The 19,098-nt window shown below is 54.0% G+C and overlaps 2 protein-coding genes across 2 annotated transcripts; one reads left to right on the top strand and one right to left on the bottom strand.

The window, feature by feature from the left end:
- The first annotated feature begins 1,197 nt into the window (after positions 1–1,197).
- Positions 1,198–9,640, top strand: ZPBP2 (zona pellucida binding protein 2). The gene is made up of 8 exons (XM_071450663.1): positions 1,198–1,309; positions 2,510–2,587; positions 3,101–3,226; positions 3,546–3,707; positions 4,421–4,639; positions 5,649–5,734; positions 6,316–6,493; positions 9,615–9,640. Exons 1-8 carry the CDS (start codon positions 1,228–1,230, stop codon positions 9,638–9,640), a joined length of 957 nt encoding a protein of 318 aa, XP_071306764.1. The 5' UTR covers positions 1,198–1,227.
- A 2,987-nt stretch (positions 9,641–12,627) lies between these two features.
- Positions 12,628–17,076, bottom strand: LRRC3C (leucine rich repeat containing 3C). Its single transcript, XM_071450857.1, has 2 exons — positions 16,969–17,076; positions 12,628–15,218 (listed from the first exon to the last, which is right to left on the bottom strand). The coding sequence occupies exon 2, from the start codon at positions 15,163–15,165 to the stop codon at positions 14,368–14,370; it is 798 nt and encodes a 265-aa protein (XP_071306958.1). The 5' UTR covers positions 15,166–15,218; positions 16,969–17,076; the 3' UTR covers positions 12,628–14,367.
- Between the last annotated feature and the right edge of the window lie 2,022 nt (positions 17,077–19,098).

Below are 19,098 nucleotides of genomic sequence, written 5' to 3'. Positions count from 1 at the left end.
CATAGCAAGTTTTCCAAAACATGTAACTGACTTGAAAGGCACTTGCAGTGATACTGTGGCATTTGGGTTCATTTTTCAACCAGCGCTATTCCCCCGGCGCTAACTTTCAGTCGCAAGCGGCAGAATCATGGAATCCTAAAGGAGTTTGGGTTGGAAGGGATTTTAAAATTTAAAAAGCACCCAGCTCCACCTCTGCCATGGCAGGGATACCTCCCACTATCCCAGGTTTCTCCAAGCCCTGTCCAACCTGGCCTTGGACATTTCCAGGGACAGCTTCCCTCTTAAATCCATTGCAGGGTCTCACCACCCTCACAGATCAGATTTTCTTTCCAATATCCAATTTGAATCTCCCCATTTTAGTTGAAGCCGTTACCCTTGTCCTATCACTTCAGACCCTTGTCCAAAATCCTTTTCCAGCTCTCTTGGGGCCCTTTTAGACGCTGAAAGGGATGGGGTTTTTTGCTTTTAAGTGGAAAAATATGTGTCCTGTAATGACTTTCTACAGAAACCTGCAGCTGGAGAACACCCAGTACTCACAGCCCCTCAGGAGGAAAAGCCACAGGATGTGCCCAGCTCTTACTTTCAGTCTTTCTCACGGCAAGTGACAGAAACAGAATGGTTTTGATTGAAAGGGACCTTAAAGCCCATCCAGTTCCCCCCTCTCCCCCTCCATGGACAGGAACACCTTCCACAGCCCAGGGCAGGTTGAGCACTGACAGACCAAGCCATGATGGAGCCTTTTCCCCCCCTTGTCCCCCTGTACTTCCCTCTCCTTGTCCCACAGCCGGAAAAAAACCACTTTAGAGTCAAAAACACAGCTCACTGCGCACTGTGGAGGAGCGATGTGGGGCTGAAGGGTGACAACGGACGCGGGAGGGGTTGGCCGGGGCCGTCCTTCGCTGCCAAGCGCCTCAGGGGCCCGAAAGCGAGAAAACATTAAAAAAAACCTCCCCAAAACTAAATACTCTTGAAAAATCTCAGTGAAGCGCTGGGTGAGGATGTTTTTAAAACCGTACAAAAAGCACGGGGCGTGGGCGAGGGAACGGAGAAGGAGCGAGGGACCCCGGCGGGGACACCTCACCCTTCCCGCCCTCAGCCCTGAGGGGAGGAAAAAGGGCGGGAAGCGCCGAGCGCGCGCGGGCATGGAGGCGGCGGGGGGGGGCGGCGGGGGGGGTCCGTTAGCGCCCCCTCGCGCCCGCCGCGGCCGTTGTGAGGGGCGGCGGGAGGATGGCGGGGGGCGGCGGGCGGCCCCGCTGCCCCCCGGGCGTTCTCCTCGGCGTGGCGGCCGTGGTGGTGGCGGCAGGATGGGGTGAGAGGGACCAGGGGTGGGAAAGCAGCTGTGGGGGTGTGTTGGTGTGAGGGCGGTGCGCTCAAGGGGTGCTAGAGGGGGTCAGCTGAGCTGGGGGGGTCCCCATAGAATATTCCCTCAGAGGGGCAGATTGAGGCCCCTCAAGAGGGGACAGAGTGAGCTCCAGTGATACCCCATCGGTGGGACATCTCCACTCTGAAGGACAAATGTCCCCAGAAAAGCTTCTCTCAGAGTGGGAGATGCAGCCTCTCAAAAGCAGACAGGTGGGCTCCATTGATACCCCATTGGTGGGACATCTCCACTGTGAGGGACAAATGTCCCCAAAAAACCTTCCCTCAGGGTGGGAGATGAAGCCCCTCAAGAGGGGACAGATGGGCTTCATTGATACCCCATTGGTGGGTACTGCTCCACTGTGGGGAAAAAATGTCCCCAAAAACCTTCCCTCAGAGGGACAAATGTCCGCAAAAAACATTCCCTCTGAGGGACAAATGTCCCCAAAAAACCTTCCCTCAGAGTGGGAGATGAAGCCCCTCAAGAGGGGAAAGGTGGGCTTCATTGATACCCCATTGGTGGGACATCTTCACTGTGAGGGACAAATGTCCCCAAAAAACCTTCCCTCAGAGGCACAAATGTCCCAAAAAAACCTTCCCTCAGAGTGGGAGATGAAGCCCCTTAAGAGGGATTGCCATAGGTTCCAGTGACACCCCACTGTCCCCCAGGACAACCCTGGGACACAATAGTCAGGCAGGACCACCCCAGTGTGCCCATGGCCTGAAAAAAAGCCCCTATTTCCAATAATTTCTGCCTCTTCTGGGGATTATTGTCACAGAAACCTTCATGCCCGACATCAGCCTGCTGTTTTCCAGAAGGGAAAGGGCTGAGAGATCCCTGCCCTGTGTCTGCTCAGGGTCATACTACAGAACCTGATTTTATAACTATTTTAGTGGCTTTTTGCCAAGAGGAAGGTTCATCTGATCTGGAACCTGATACATCCAGGCAGGTTTACAACATGGACACTAAAACAATTCAAAAGTGACTGGTCAAAAACAAGGGCTCCTGCTTGTTCTAAGAAAAAAGCATAGGGAAAAAAGGAGAAGTAAGGCAAATGAAACAAAATGAGACAAAAGCCAGGGTGAAATAAAGGATTAACAATCACACATTTAGATTGATCTCTGATATTTCCATTACCTTTCCCTGCAGTGAGAGCAGAACAGAAGGAAGAGCAATCTATTGATTTAATTGGAAAGAATGAAGTTTATGGTGACATCAGGCATGAAGGTAAACATGTCATTTTTTCCTATCTAGATTTAATTTTCTAGAATTAAATCTAGATTTAATTTTCACTAGAATTTGTACTTTTAAGCCCAGGAATCATTATGTAGCACCAGTACACATGGAACATCATATGCACAGGAACAGGAGAAAGGGGGCTGGAGATGGAAATATATTTTGTCCCATTGTGCTGCTGGAAGCACTGATGAAAATTTAACATCTAAATGAGGGTTTCACTGAAAATCTGGTGCTTTTTTTATGCCTGTACCACAGTTTGTGTGTGGGACACAAGTGTCTCCCTCTAACAGTCAGCACCAGCCACACTGTGGACAGTTCCAGGATATTAATTAAGAACAAATGGAGATTAATCTTTAATATTACACTTTGCAAGTCCAAAACTGAAAAATACACTTCAAACACAATTTTCAATTGGGGTTTGTTGTTTTTTTGGTTTTTTTTTTTTTTGTGATTTCATTCTTTGTCAGCATTTTCCATCACTTACCTCATTCTGTGTTGCAGTGAATGTGTATGTTAAGGTGTTCACAAACAGCCCATTCCTGGTCTGTATGGATTTGGCTCTTTCTCAGGAAAGAATAATAGATCCCAACTATTTGTGGACTGGTCCAGATGGAAGAGTTTTACAAGGTTAGTTCAAACTAAAAATATCACATATTTTTCTTCTTTCTATTCACACCCCCCAGTGGTTTCTTAGCCCTTTGCCAAATATTTCCACAAATTCTGACATTAAACTCCATTTCCCTTCTCCCTCTAAAAGTTACAAATACTTTTGCTAAAAAGGAAATTTGTAGTAAATCCTAAAAGTCATAAACTTTAGATAATTTCAGGCTAAATGATCATTTAAATCATTTCAGCATCATTATGCACAGGAGCAAGATTTCTTCTTCAAATATTCTAAATGCATCAAAAAGTGGACATTTCTGGTAATGCAATATTTCTATTTTAGGGCAAAGCTATGTGAATCTGACAGAGACAGGGAAGCTGATGGTGATGGGGTTCATGGTGCCAATGTCTGGTGCCTACACTTGCACTCTCTCCCACAAAGTCATCGAAACCACAACACAGGAAGAAATAGAAATGGTTGAGGCCTATAAATTCATGGTTTATGGTAAGATTGCTAAGCTAGGAGTAAGGACATTGGTGGGTTTGTGAGGCTTGATTAAAAAAAAAACCACCAAAATAATTAAAATTTTATCCCGGAATAGAAAATAAATTTTTTACTAATAGGCAGACATGCACCTTTTCATGGTTTTGGAAAAAGTTTAATATTTATGTTCCCAAGGATATATAGCAATAAAATAATCTCTGCCCTTAGGTATAGAATTAACTGCAAGAATTCCAGAGTTACCTGAGGTCTGCACTCCAGCCCCTTCCACCTCTTGTAACCACTCTTCACCAACATCACTTCCCACCCACAACATAACAACCAAAAAAATGCTTGAGAAACACTAACTTTGAAAACAATAACAAAATTCCTCCTACACCATAATTGCATAGAATTGGCACCAATCTGTTTCAGACACACAGCTTTGCAGACATGCTGGTTCTGTGCCATTTTCCTATTTACCTCCTTTTTTGTTTTTTGTCATTTGGGAACAGTCTCCATTAAGCACATAAATTCCTGTAAACTTCAAACTAAAATATCTCTTACTATTGAGTCAGCTCTGTCAAGGACAAACACGTTATGACACAACTAATGACAGTGCTTTATTTATTTCTTTACTTTTGAATAAAAGCCCATATTTCAGATACAAAACCTGATCCTCTAAGATTCAATCTGTGATTACACCCCAGATTCACATCCAAGCCATTTCCTCCCAGCCTACAGGGAAGCTGACCATGCCTATCAGGTGTCTGTTCGCTTCAGCACAATGGGTTGCAGGCTGAGAAACAACGACTTGTTCATCAAGATATTAAAGAAAATCCTCAACAGCAGCATCTCCCACCTGACCTGCCACATCACAGGCTCATCCTACAAGTGCCACTCCATCAGGACACCAAAGGATGGCCTCCAGTATGAGCTGTTTGTTCATTTTCTAGGTAACCGATTTCAGTGCTTGTTTGGGAGGGATTGGTTTTTGTTATGAGCAACTTGTGAGTGCTACAAACAATGTCTGAAAAACAGCAGAGTCAAGAGTACCTCTGAAAGTTGTTCCGGGTTTGATTTTTTTTTTTTTTTTTTTTTTTTTTTTTTTTGGAGTCCCTGTATTTTTTGTTGTTGCCCACAGATGGAGCTAAAACGCAGTTTTTATGTTAAATTTAGCGTTCAACTTTTTACAATCCTAGCGAGAGCTGTGATTACCAAGGTTAGAGAGGATTGTTGAAAGGAGACAGCCCATAATATGCCCTAATGTCACTGTCATATTTAGGTTTTCAGGATTTGATTTTTAGTAAGTCTGGGACCACTCTGGTTTTAGAATCACAGAATGATTTGGGTAGGAAGGGACCTTAAAGCTCATTCAATTCCCCCCTGCCATAGGCAGGGACACCTTCCACTGGACCAACTGGAAAGTCCCATCCAGCCCAGCCTTGAATTTTTTGCTTGATTCTAGGAAACTAAAGAAACTAAACACAGAGCTAAAGCAAGAGCCTCACAGCTCCCTCATGGCAATACTGAGGTGGTTTCACCTCACAAACAAGTGAAATCAGCTGCTGCTGCCTTGAGTTAGAGATGGATTATCACTGAGAGAAGGAAATTATCCTTTCATTCTCTGACCACATTCACACCTGTATCTGTTCTCACCACACACCAAGAGGGGCCATCCAACAGGTTATGGAACAGTTTTGTGGTTCTTTTTCCCTAAGTAAAGTCAAGAAACTTTCATGACCCAAAGATTTTTAATTTTACATGAAACTTCAGCCCTTTTAGGACACCGATGTTGCTCTGTGAGACATTCATTCCATTCTCTCAGCTCAGGATATTTCCCCCCAATTTTATCCTGACTGACCTCTGACTCCTACCAAACAGAGGAAGGAACTGGATAGAAACCACAAGGACCTAATCTATAATTTTTCCCCTTTTTATGGATCTTTTTTCCTCCACCCACAGTCAATCCATTTGCACCAGGATGGGAAGAAGTTTGCCAGGAGTTTCCTTACGACTGTGAAGATGTGACAAACAGGAGAGTCCGACAGGTTCTGTGTCAGTCCCCTCGTGTCTTCTCTGCCTCTTTAACACCCACCTCTGCCTTAGCTCCTGCAGATATGACTGCTAGTAATCCATCTTTAGCCAGATTTTGTGGGATTAATATTGTAAGTGATGATTCATGGATTTAAAATAATTCCATTCAGGAAGAGAAATGGGTTTAGAAGTCAAATTGATACAAATAGCTTTAAAAAAACCAGTTAAAACGTCAGGCTCATTACTTGCTTTGTATTTGCTTCTAATAATAAAGAAGGATAAACATTATTTATATTGAGCTTCCAGTCCTGTAAATGAAATTTTTGATTTATGATTTGGTCAATGGAATGCAACTTAAAGTAAGTCTACTGTAGCAAATTTCTAAAATCTGTTCTCTCTGCCTTCTAAATATTAAATCCTGGGATCAGCTCACATCCTAGGTCTGAATCCAGGCCCCTTGAAACCAAGGAACACTCCCAGTTATGGTGACAAGTCAGGATGTGGAAATCAGGACCAGAAAATATTTCCTGATGTTTTCAAATCAACAAAAATCAACTGACTATGCTTTTATTCTCCCAATACTTCTGAATTGTAGGCAGCAGAGCGAATTGGGAAGTTTTTCCATCAGCTGAGGCAGGTTTTGAAGTATGAGTTTCAGGCTGTTCCTACAATCCAGTACGTGGACAACAGCTTCTCCATGACTCCCATCGACAGCTGTCGGCCAGGTTTTGGGAGAAACCACCACACCCACCAGAACTGTGCCAGCTGCTGTGGTAAATATAAAATACATCCTTTGAAATATAGCTCATTGATTTAAATATAGCTGATTAGAGCTGGGCACAGAGCTCTGGGGAGGATTAGGGAAATATTGGGGTCAAAAGCAGGGATATTTCTGTTCATCCTTTGGGAGGATATTCACATTATAGTTATAAAGTAATGATAGGAAATGAGCCAGTGGAGCGTGTCAGTGCATTCACAGGTGTGGTTGCATTTCCAATCAAAGTAGAAGTAGTGCAGTGGGTTTCTTTCCTTCCAGGTGTCACTGGTGAGTGACAATCCTCAGGATCCAGAGCCCATAAGAAACAATTCCCCTCATGGAAGTCCTGCTAGAAAATTCTCTGCTGGTTTTTCAAGTTCTTTTGCAGCACCTGCTGCAGGATGTAGAGTTGGGGCAGGGGGCAGGGGATTTAGCCAGAGGCTCAGGGAGCTCTGGAAGGGTAGGAGCTCCCACAGGGCACTGGGAAGGCTCACAGGGATGTCTGATGCCCCTCCTGAGATGGGGGGAAAGTGGCTGGAACCCCAACTCTGTTCTCTTCACAGTGGTTTGTGGTCCTGGAACTTACAGTCCCAACAATGAGGTGACGTGTAGGACCTGTGCCAGGCCTGAAGCCAGAATGTATGGAGCAAAATCCTGTCATTAAACTGGCAGAGACTGGAAAGCCAAAGAGCAGCTGTGAAAGAATTCTTGGTGTTGTGGTGCTCTTTTCATTTTAGCTGCCAATCCTGGAATCCTCTGTTCTCTTTGGAACAAAACATCCTCATTCATACACCCCTAGGTTTTCCGGTGTTCAGGGACCCCTTAGACTGGAAAAAGCACTGCCTAAAACACAGTGTTCATGCAAGGAAAACTAATTAAATGGGAAAAAAAGGAAGTTTGTCACGTGGCTTAGTGCAGAGTCTGTTACTTGGTGGTGACACCAGACACGCCACAGCTTTGTGCTGCTCAGAGAACACAAAGGAGCTGCAAACAATTCCAGGCAGGATGGCAGGTGGCTGTGGTGGAGTTATGTGCCAGACTGGCATATGCCAAAATCTCTGTGAGGAATTTCTAGCAGATATTAACAGAAGTATTTGATCTTTGAGATTTAAAAGCATTATGTTCCCCCTTCTTTTTTTTTTTTTTTTTTCCCCACATTTCTTCATTTCTTTCACTGTTTCTGAAATGTTCCAGCCTGGACATGAGGAGAAAGGAAAATCAGATCTCTAAGACAAAAGAGAGGGTGAGTAACAGGTTACACAGCCCAGCATTCAGGAGGAGTAAGAACCTAGGTTATGGTTCTCTCCTTGTCCCCAGAATAAAGATGGAATATTCCAGAGGGAAGCAGAGACTCTGCAGAGCCTCTTCCACCTCCTCCTGCTACACCAAAGCCTCGAGCAGGGCCTGGCTGGCCCCAGGTGCTGCAGGAACAGCCAATCCTCTTACACCAGCTGGGAATTCCTGACCAGTTCACCGGATGATACAAATTGCCAAAGCACTGAGCTAATGGGAACGTTTTCTTCCCAGAGAAACCTCACCCCAAGCTGCTTTGGAAGGTTAGCTGCTGGATCTGCAGTGATCCATCACCCTGCTCACATCACAGGGTGAGTAAAGATTATTTGAGCACTGTCAAGAACTTCATGTGGAACTCCAACTGTTCCCCAGCCCCAGCTGAGCCTCAGCTCCTGGAACATTGGCTTTCAGAGCTTCTTTCTAAGCTGCTCCCTGTGGGAGTTCCTACCTTCCAGACTCACTTTATTGAGGGACATCAGAGAACTCAGTTTCTTGAAAGCAGTGCCCAGCTTTCCTCCTTTTTTCACAAAGCAAAACTAAGTCAAGCAAAAGAAGCATCTCCCACTTAACCACCCTAACTTCTTACAACATTTTGAAATTCCTTGGTGGGTATTCATCCAAAAATCGACCTGATTCAACCCAGTTTAACTTATCCATAGTGACAGGAACACAGCAGGAGACAGCACAGGCACAGACCCCGCTCCGAGCTTTTCAGAGTCATTACTTATTAAATACTAAGGAATAAAGTGTGCTGTAATGAGCATTTCCACTGCCCTTGGGCTGATTATCCTGGCTGCCAACTGGACACTGTGCACAGCTCAGGCTGAGACAGATGAAGCAGCCGGGCTCAGCGGTGCTGCCTGCTTCTCTTGGCCTATTTCAGCAGGAGGAAATGCCACATGCATCAATTATGAGGGGAAAAAAGCTGTAAGTACCTACTAAGTGCCATGGAGAGTCACAAATGAACTGTACTCCCTCCTGAAAGCTCTTACAGCACCTTCACTTCTTCAGTGGACCTCAAACTGAGTGGGAAAATTTAAGTTGGATACACAGAGGAAGTCCTTCCCTGTGGGGGTGCCCAGAGGAGCTGTGGCTGCCCCTGGATCCCTGGAAGTGTCCAAGGCCAGGCTGGGCAGAGCTTGCAGCAACCTTGGATAGTGGAAGTGTCCCTGCCCTGACAGGGAGTGCAGCTGATGAGTTTTAATATCCCTTGACACCCAAACCATCATGGAATTCCATGATTCTAAAAGCAGAAAAATAGCTCAAATATTTAAGTATCACATTGCAAAGGAGTTTATGTCAGCAATCCTGTGGAGGCTCATAAAAACCTGACAGGAAGTGGCTTCTCTCTGACCTTTCCTGTGTGAAAGTCCTGTGCATCCAGCTGGAGCTGGGTGCCTGGGGCAGCAGCTGAGCCTTTCGTGGCTGACACCATCCCTCACACCTCTCTCTTCCCTCTCACACCTTGGGATGTACAAATCCCTGTGAGCAGCTCTCACCTCAACTGTTCCCATCCCTCTCTACCTCCCACAGCTGCAACAGCTCTGCAAGATCTTTCCTCACTGCTTTAAACCCTCCTCAAATCCTCTTCTTCTTCTTCTTGGCTCTGGCTTTACAGGAGAAATCACAGAAAACTGGGCAGTGCCTGATGCTCTTGGTGAGGTGGGGCAACTCCATCACCCTTGTGAGGCTCAGCCCTTTGAACCCCCACTTTAACCTGCCCTGGTCCCACAGCTCCAACCTCTCTCTGTGCCAAGGACCATCACAACACCTTGAGAGCACTGAGGAGTCCTCACAAAAAATAAATTTAGAACTTCAAACTTCCTGTCCTCTTCTTCACACAGACCTCCTGGATCTCAGCACGTACTGACAGCACAAGAGAGCTTTGAAACATCCACAAATGGCAAAAATAACAGGAATAATCTGCCAGCTGGAAGCTGTAACCCATTGTTTTCCCATCAGAGCTGCCTGGAACAACCCACTTGAGGAACACTTAAGGAACACGTGTTCAAACATTCACTGCAGAGCTGCAGGCAGTGATGGCACTCATCCATCGGGTGACAGTGACACTTTGGCTCCGGTGGGAAAGTTCTCTTGTAACTCCCTGCAGCAGCTTCATTAACCCACAAATTACTCTAAATTTAAGCCAAGAGGAGTTGAAGGAGCCACAGAGCTGCCCAGGACACAACTCATGGCCCCTGCTCACAGGTGATAAGGAGAGGGGCTGTGGGAAGCAGGCAGAGCAGGTGCCCTGGGATTGGCACATCCCAGGTACTCCTCACACCTGGCATGGATGTGGTGCAGCCATGGATAATCCATCCCCCAGGAATTCCTCCAAGGACACAACCAGGAGCCATTTTGGTGGAAAGATGCTTGAAAACAAAGCTTGACCAAGAGTTGAGGATGTTCCAAGAGTGCCCAGGTGACACTGAAAGTGCCACAGACACAGATCCCCGGTGCTTCCACAGGAGGATGAAGCTGAGCCCCAAACCATGGATGCTGATGGTCCTGGGTCTTCTAAGACAGGAAAAATACCTGGAAATACAACATTTCCCACTGAGAGTGAAAACTTTGAGGGTCACACAATTTTATTAATTGGTACAACTTCATCCTAAAAGAACAGCTGTGGAAAATGCTCCCTGGACTCAGCCATGCCTGCCCTGGACAAGTGATGAGAGGGGAAATCACCAGGGTGTCTGGAGGGGAGTGTGTGGCTGGCTGAACCGCTGAGCTCTCAACCACAGGCACAGGAAGTGCTATTGTGATTTTTAGCTCTGCTTCATTTTCCTACCCACTGAAATTAAATTTTCTCCTGCCCAAGCCCAGTGACCACACGATGTGCCCAGCAGCCTTCCTAGAACCACTGGCATCATTGGATTAATGAGTCCTGTGCAGGCAGTGAACAAGAATGATTCATTATTGGCAGCAATGCAGCTGTACATGGATTTTTTGGGGGGTGAAAGAAATAAATAAGGTCCCTGAATGAAAGGCGGGTGATGAAGTGTAGCCTGGCTTTAATCCCAGTATAATTGCTGCCATCACTCCTAATTATTGATAAATATTTTTCTAATTGTGGAAATTAAACAATTAGACATCCTTCCTTCCCTCTTGGAAATCGAATCAGTTCAAAGTTCAGGACGCAGTCTGGGAACACGCTCCACTTGTAGGCAGGGGAAAACAAGGCTTCTCCCAAAACTTCCTCCCAAAACTTTCTCCTGAAACCTCCCCCTGGCACCAGCCCTGCTGCTGGGAGCACGGACCCACCTCAGGGCATCCCCTGGCACATCCTGGGGGTTTCCTAGGAACACTCCTCCATCCCTGTGATCCCAAGGGATTCCAGGGCCAGGCAGGCAAAGAGTCATCCCTGCCAAGAGGATTCAGGTCACAGAATCTGCCCCAGTGACACGTTTTCCTCCATCCTGGAGAGCAGAGCAGGCTGGGCGGGCAGAGCTCCTTGGAAGTTAATAACGGAGATTTACCGGCGTGCTGGAACGCACAGAAGGAGGTCACGCTGTTAATTCTCCTGCTGCTGATCCCTGTGGATAAATCTACATCAGGAAACGAATTACCCAGAGAGGGGTATTAAAAGGGATGATTCTAATTATTTTCTGAAGGAGAAGTGCTGCCTTTAACGCTGAGCCCCTCGTACCCACCGTGCCAAGTGCCAGCTCCCACTCTCAGCAGGATCTGGCCCCACAGCACCTCGCAACTGGAAAGAGTGGGATGAGAAAAATCCTTCCTTGAGATTGAAGGCACCTGGCAGGCTGTGTCCTCTGCTCCCAAGACCCCAGGTTGGCCACAGCACCCCCAGGAAATATCCCCATAAAGTCATTTTTTTGTTCTTCCCCATTCCCTGTCACACTTGATTAAATATCTGACAGTACTGACAGCCTAAATCCAGCACAATTCCATCCCACACCAAGTTACCTTCCCAAATCTTACTGCAGATTTTTGTTAGACTTCTTGTATTTTATCCCTCTGTACACCCACACAGGCTGTTCCACATCCAGACAAACCCCTGGAATCCACTTCCTTTCCCCCGTGCTCATCAGTGTGGGCTGTAATGAGCCTGATGGTTTCCATCCAAGCAATTCCAGAGACAGGATCCAGAGCAGGGCTGACCCCGGGGGACTCAGCATCATCCAGCCCCCTGAGAGGGGACACCTGCAGGACTCCAGGGAGCCACGGGCAGGGTGGCAGCTGGGGGCACGTGTCCTGCATGTCCCCCAGCCCTCCCCAGCTGCTCCGGGAGCCGCGGGAGGAGGATCCCCAGGCAGTGACCGGAGCGGGGACGGCAGCCATCTGCTCCAGAGCCCGGGGTCTGCGTCTGGAGACAGCCGAGTGACAAACAAGGTTAATGTCCCACGAGCGGGAACTGTCACTCTGCGTTAGAGCCCGGCTTTCACCTTCCATGGCACAAGACTCCAGCACACGCGGGGAGAGGCGCCGGCAAACCGGGACGGGCCTGGGACCGGAGAGGCCTCAGTGGGGCCCGGTGGGACCGTGGTGTTGGAAGGGCCTGTCCCTCCCGGCCGTCAGGATCCTGCCCGGGTACCCCGCGATGGGCACGGCAGGGCAGGCAGCGGAGCAGAGCCCTGGGAAAGCGCTCCAGGGTGTCCTGGGTGCCGCGGGGACCGGCACCGTGCCAGCGACCCGAGCCGAGGCGCGGCTGTTCATTATTGAAGGCTGGGGCAGGGTTACCGGAGGGACGGGTGTCCTGTTTCTGCAAGCGCCTGCCCACAAAGCCACAAAGCCATCGCCTGTCGCGGGCACCTCCGTCCTTCCTTTGCAGCCACAACATCACCAGGGCCCGGTGAGCCACAGACACACACACACCAGCGCACGCCGGCCACCGGCTCGAAAGTAAAAGCCAATTTTATTGTTGTATAAAGGAAGAACTAAAATGTCCCTTAACCCAAACACAGATGGGTCGGGTGGTCCCGGCACAAGCGGTGGCTGGGGGGAGCAGCCTTGGGGGGGTTCAGTCGGGTCCCCCCCAGCCCCTTTTCTCCTCAGCCGGTTGTAGAGAGGGGAGGAGCTGCCGTGGGGCTGCGGGGACGCCCGGATGGGAGCTGGGGCTGAGGTGTTTGTGCGTTGCAGAGCTCCTGCTCTGTGCTGGAATCAGGCACTTGTGGAAGGGCGTGGGCCCTGCTCCTGCTCCTGCTCCCACCAGCACTGGGGCACGGGGACACCGGCAGCGGCTGGAGCTGCCCACGCCAGGGGCTGAGGCTGGGCCGGGCCACAAGGCAGCTCTGGCCCGGTACAGAGGAGGTTCCAGCAGCTTTGGTTGGTGCTCTTGGTGAGTTAAGGCAAGAGTTGGTTTTAAAAAAGGCCAAAATCAGCAAAACCAGATGTCCCAGAGGCCAGACAGGCAGGTGGAAGAGTCTGGGGCTGCTCTGGTTTTGCTCTGAGTTGCCATTTGGACCCTGCATGCCCAAAAGTGGGCACTGACCCCTGCCCGTGCCAGCCCTGTGCTCAGCATCGCCTCCACCACTGCCACCAGGAACCTGCAGCCCAATACTGGAAGTGTCAAGAAGGGACTTTGGGATATTTATGGGGAGATTCAGGCTCCTGACACCAGTGCAGGGGTGGGGAGAGGACAGAGGAGCCGTGGCAGCTCCCTCCATCCTGCTTCCCATCACAGTGACCGGTCAGCAGCTTGTGAGGTGGGAGCTCCCCTCCAGCAGGGACATGAGCTGATGGCCAAGGGTGCTGCCAACACCCTCCCTCATGGCCCCCGAGAGCACCGAGGGGAACCCCACTACTCCAACATCCCAGCAGGGCTGGACCCACTGCCAGGACCCCCAGCTGCCCCTCCATCAGCACCCACATCCCTTGGCAGCCCCAAAGGGCTCTGCCCCAGGGAGCTCATTCCCCATTTGGTTCTCGTTCCCCACACTCCGAGGGGAAAGGCTCTGGGTTTGCCCATCGGTGACCCCATGTCCGAGTGGGGACACCCAGACCCCTTGCCCCACCTGGCCTGAGCGCCGGGAAAGGGGCAGGGAGGTGAAACGGAAGATGGGGCGGCACCAACTGGTGTGTCCCCACCCCCTGCCCCACCTCTTGGTCCCGCTGGCTGCGGTCGCAGCCCGTGACCCTCCAGGGCCAGTGACCTGGCAGGACACTGGCCTTGCACCCGTACTGCTCCTCCCCAGTGCCCTCCCAGCAGGGATCCAGGCCCAGGCTGCCCTGGGCTGCCGTACCATCCCTTGGGCAGCCAGGGGAGGAGCCAGGGAGAGATGAAAACACCGATTCCATAATGCCCCAAGGGATCTCTGCAAAGGAAATATAAAAAGTTTTAGATGAAGTCCAAATGTCCAAGTCAGTCAGAGCAATGGCCACATGCCAGGGGGATGCTCGGGTTGCTCCAGTCCTCCATGACTTGGGAAGATGCTGCAGATCCTCCATGCTCATGTCTGATACCCATCCCTGACCTCAGCCACCAGAGCCAGGGACTCATCAACCATGGCTGCTGCTTCCAGGAGGAGAACAGAACAAATCCGTGAGTATCTCTGTGCGATGCCAGTGGTTGGTGACAGCCCCTGGAGCGGCCGGTCCCCAGCTCCACACGTCCCTGTGTCCTGCAGGATGCTGTGCTCACACCACAGTGCTGATGGTGGACGACTCCTCCGATCGCCGCTGTTTGCTGGGCAGTGACTTGAGATACTCCAGGTGCCGCCGGGCGTCCTCCTGGTTCTGCCTGACGTAATAAACCAGGTAGGAAATCACCATGGCGAACCAGCCGAACATGGTGACCAGCATGGCGATGTCCGTGGTCTTCTTGTACACGTTGCAGAGGTCTGTGTCGGCAATGACCTGCAGGAAAGCTTTGCCCACGTGCTCCTCCTGCGTGGAGGAGTCGCACACGATGCCCCCCGAGGATTCAGCCACCAGTTCCACGGCACGGATCAGCTCCTGCAGCCGACAGTCACACAGCCACGGGTTGTTGGACAGGTTCACCTTGGCTTTCAGGTTGCTAAAGGCGTCTTTGCTGACCGACACCAGTCTGTTGGAGGACAAGTCCAGAGAGTGCAGGTGCTCTGCCAGGCTCTGGAAAGCCCCAGTTTCAATTCTGGCGATGGCATTGTGGGACAGATCCAGCTCCAGCAGGAGCGGCAGGTCCCGGAAGGCATCGCGAGGCAGGAAGGGGATTTGGTTGAAGTCCAGGTAGAGCTTGTTGGTGTCATTGGGGATGTCCCTGGGGACCTCGGTCAGCTGAGCGTTGCTGCAGCGAAAGGTCTTCAGCCCCTCCTCTTCTGAGGGGTAACAGCCCTTGGGAAAGGCAGTGGCTGGGTGGAGGCAGGAGCCCAGGAGGAGGAGGAGGAGGAGGAAGAGGCTCTGCAGGAGAAGTCCCATGGTGATGGGGCGGAGGAGAACCCCCTGTGCCGCAGTCATGGTGCTGCACCGCCTTCCTCACACCCACAGTGCTTCAGCTGGACTTGGCACATCTGAGAGAGGGACAACAAGGAGACAGTGTCAGGCTAGGGGAGACAGGGGCAGAACTGTCACTGTGCTGGCTGTGAGCACCACATCTGACCCTGGCCATGAAGCAGGGACCAGGATGGGGACCAGGACAGCTGTCATGGCTCACACTTTCCCCCATGCCCGGCCATCACCTCGCTCGAGGCTCCTGTGTGGCAGGATCAGGCCCCAGGGGCTGGGCACGTCTCCTGCGCCGGCAGCTGGGTTGTAACAACCGGAGGCGCTCGGGCTGAGCCAGAGGCGGGGTGAGCTCCCGCCCTGCCAAGGTCACGGCGCCGCGATCGCTGCTCGCAGGAGGCCGATGCATCCTGCGGCGGCCGGAGGACGCACCAGAGCGAGCCCCGGCTCCGGGCGAGCGGCCGCTGCAGGCGGCCCCCGGGGAATGGCACGGAAAACATGTGCAGGCAGCGGCTCAGTAGGTCCCTGCTCCCGGCTCCACTCTCCGGGAGCGCCCGGGGCACACGCGGCGGGTTTTCTCCTTCCGAGGGGACCGGCACAGGTGGGTGCTGGGTGCTGCTGTGCTCTGCCCGCTGCCACCCCACCATGGGGTCGGGCTGCTCACACCACCCCGTAACCATGGGCCCCATCCAGCCCTTGATTCCGGAGGGGAAAAGCGTCAGCAGGAAAGAAACAAAAACAGAAAAAGGAAATTCACTGGAGCTGAGCATGCAACGAGTTCCCAGGGTGGTGGCAGCAGATAAGGGCCGTGTCTGAGCGCTCCGAGCGCTGCCCGGCTCTCTCAGCCCTGGCTCCCAGCACGTCCAGGGGTCCCAGCCTGTCCCTGTGCTGGCCATGGCAGAGCAGCTCTGGGGGCAGCATCCAGGTGCTCTCCCAGCATCCCAAAATCGAAGCCACTGGCGCTAACAGGCACCTGTGTCAGCCGGTCGGGCAGAGCTCAGTGCAGCAGCGGGAGCCTCGAGCTATTCCACCAGCAAAGCTGCCTCTGGTGCCTCTGCTCCCCGGAGCACCCCAACACCGGCAAACCCGCTGCGGGTGCTGACCGGGGCTTCTCGGTGTGGTGCAGAGGCGGCCAGCAGAGGGTGGTCCCCAAGCACAGGCAGGAGAGCACCCGAGTGCTGGGCACTGTCACACAGCCCTGCCACGCCGGCACACCCCAAGGTCACACCTGTGCAGGGCTCAGCCCGCGCTGCCGGACCCCGCGATCCAGGAGGGTCCTGAGAGGGAACCAGAGCTCAGGGCACACCAAGGGCACCGGGACCCCGGAGCCCACACGGCACCAGCCCCCCAGGTCTGACAGAGGTAACCTGGGACAAACACACCCCCGTGGTACCCACTGCCCGGGAAACCGCTGGAATAAGACGGGACGCGGTGTCCCGGGAGGGAGCTGCTGCATCCACGGAACCGGGACACCCCTGCGGGTGGGACGCGGACCAGAAACGGCAGCGACGACAGCGAGCCAGCCCTTGCCCCACCGCGGGTTTCCCAGCCCGCAGCAGGGCGCGGGATCCCCAGCCCGACCACGGGGGTCGCCGCCAGCGCCAGGAGATGCTGTTGAGGAGCCGGGGGCAATGCGGACGCCAGGATTCTCCGTGAGCCCGGGGATGCCCGGGGATCCCCCCGGCCCCGCTTGGCACCGGGGGCGTCGCAGGCGAGGGAAGCCCCGGTGCTTCCCCGGGGGAAGCTCCGCTCTGCGCGGCGCTGCCGGCCCTCCCCTCCCCGCCTCCCGCCCCACCGGAGGTCCCGTTGCGGACTCACCTGCCTGCGCAGCCCCCGGCGGCGGAGCGGCCCCGCGCCCCGGGCCGGAGCGGCCGCGCCCCGCGCAGCGCGGCGGCCCCGGAGCCGGCGGCGGCGGCGGGGCCGGTGGGCGGGATCCTCCGCCCGGGCCTCCCCGGGGCTCCCCGCCCCCGACCCGCCCCGCCGGGGGGGCCGTGCAGCGCCGAGCACCCTCGGCCCCGCGCCCGAAGCCTTCCCAGCTCCTCGCCCCACGGGAGACAAGCGCTGCCCCGGGTCCTTACACCGGGAAGCGCGGGAAGACACCGGAGAGACCCAGTGAGGAGCTGCCGCGACCCCCGAGCCGGGGGCAGCTGGGGCCGGGCCGTCCCGGGACACTCCATGGCCTCCGCGTCCCCGCGTCCTCGCCGTACTCCGGTGGGAGCCCGCCCGGCTCCTCCCGACCGCCGGAACCCTCGGTGCCCCCCGGTGCTGCCCCCGCAATCCCCCAGGAATTCCCTCATCCCCTCCCCAGCTCTTCGTGGGGAGCAGGACCCCCCTACCCCCACTCCGAGGGGGTCACGGTGCCCCCCCCGCCCCGCGCCGGCATCGCTTACTTGGGGAAACCCGACCCGCGGCGGCGGCACCGGGCGGGGCGAGATCCAGGGGAACCGGAGTGGGTCCCCAGCCCAGCCCCAGCTTTCCGGGCCGGGCTGGGCTGCAGCTCGGGGCCCCGCCGCCCCGGGGCACCGGCGAGTCTGGCTCAGGACCATGGAGAGCGGCTGCCGTTACCGGGCCCCGGGGCCGCCGGGAGGGACGCGGCTCCCGCTGCCCCGGTCCCGGATCTCCGCGGCGGGAGAGCCCGGCCCCGGGCACTGACGTTCTCCCGCTGCTGTGCGGGGATAAACGTTTAGGAGGCACCTGGCCTGGATCTCACTTCAATTAGGAAAAGGGAACCTGACGGCAGCCAGACCCGGCCGCGGACAGATCCTCCCCAGAGACCCCCGCGCTCCCCCGCGGCCAGGCCATTGCTGGGTCTGGAATTGTTCAAAAAACCTGTGGATGTGTATTTGGGAAATGGTTTAGTGGTGAAGGTGACAGTGCTTGGTTGTTGGTTGGAGGAGATGATCTCAGAGGTCTTTTTGATGTTTCCATGCCCGTAGCCAAGCCCGACGCCGACCCGGTGCCGGGCTCACGGGGCAGGGCTGTCCCGGGACACCGGCAGGCAGCAGCAGGCAGCCACAGCTGGTGCTCTTGAGCGCTTCTCCGGCATCTCCCCGTTCGGCCGGGGAGCGGAGCAGCCCCGTGCTGCCCATCACCATTCCCAGCGCCGCCGGGAGCAGGGATGGGCGTGTTGGGATGTGGCGGCTCCGGTGACACAGCCCCACGCCGCGGGACGGGGCCAGGGTGACAGGCAGGTGTGTGAGGGGACCGAGCTGGGACCGGAGAGGCCGTGGGTGACCCCGGCAGCGGGAGCAGCCCCAGGGCTGCACCCCACAGGGGTCCCACGCGGAGGACACGGCACCCACAGCACAAAACCTGCAGTGCAGCACGACCCACGCGGACCCTTCCCACCGCAGGATGGCTAAAAATAGCCGGCACCGGCTTCTCGCTGCCACCACCGAGCTAAATATAACCGGCATCGACCGGGCAGCGGGACCGGCAGCAGCAGAGCGGGAGCTGAGCACGGCCCGGCACCGGCAGGGCCTGGGAGAGAACGAGGCCTAAGAATCCACACGGGAACAGCCCCCTGAGCACGGGGGGAACGCGGCTGCAGCTGCCGGTGAGCGGATGGGGCCGGATCCCCCCCAGGGAACTCCCCGCCCCCGGTGCCGGTGTTCCCTGGGCGGGTGAACGCGGTGTGGGGAGCCCGGGGAGCGGGGTCGGGTCCCCCCCGCGCTCCACCGGCAGCGGCTGCTGCTGCATCACGGAGAGCGATGAATATTTATGGGCGTTTAAAAATAGCTGCTGCATTGTGCTTCCCCCTCACGTGCGGAGCCAGCGGGGTGCGGGGAAGCTGCTAAATTAGATGTCACCGCGCTGAGAGCTGCTCAGTCAGGCAGGAGAAGGATAAAAATAGAGCCTGCTGTGCGTGCGTGGATCTCCTGCAAAGCAGGACCGGATCCCGTGGGATCCCCCGCCTCCGCACCGGCATCCCCGCACCGCGCCCTGCCA

The sequence above is a fragment of the Agelaius tricolor genome, unplaced genomic scaffold (assembly GCF_023055355.1).
Source record: "Agelaius tricolor isolate 1412-34295 unplaced genomic scaffold, bAgeTri1.0.p SCAF_31, whole genome shotgun sequence".
NCBI classification, from domain to species: Eukaryota; Metazoa; Chordata; class Aves; order Passeriformes; family Icteridae; genus Agelaius; species Agelaius tricolor.
This window is presented reverse-complemented; position numbering and strand designations above follow the sequence as displayed.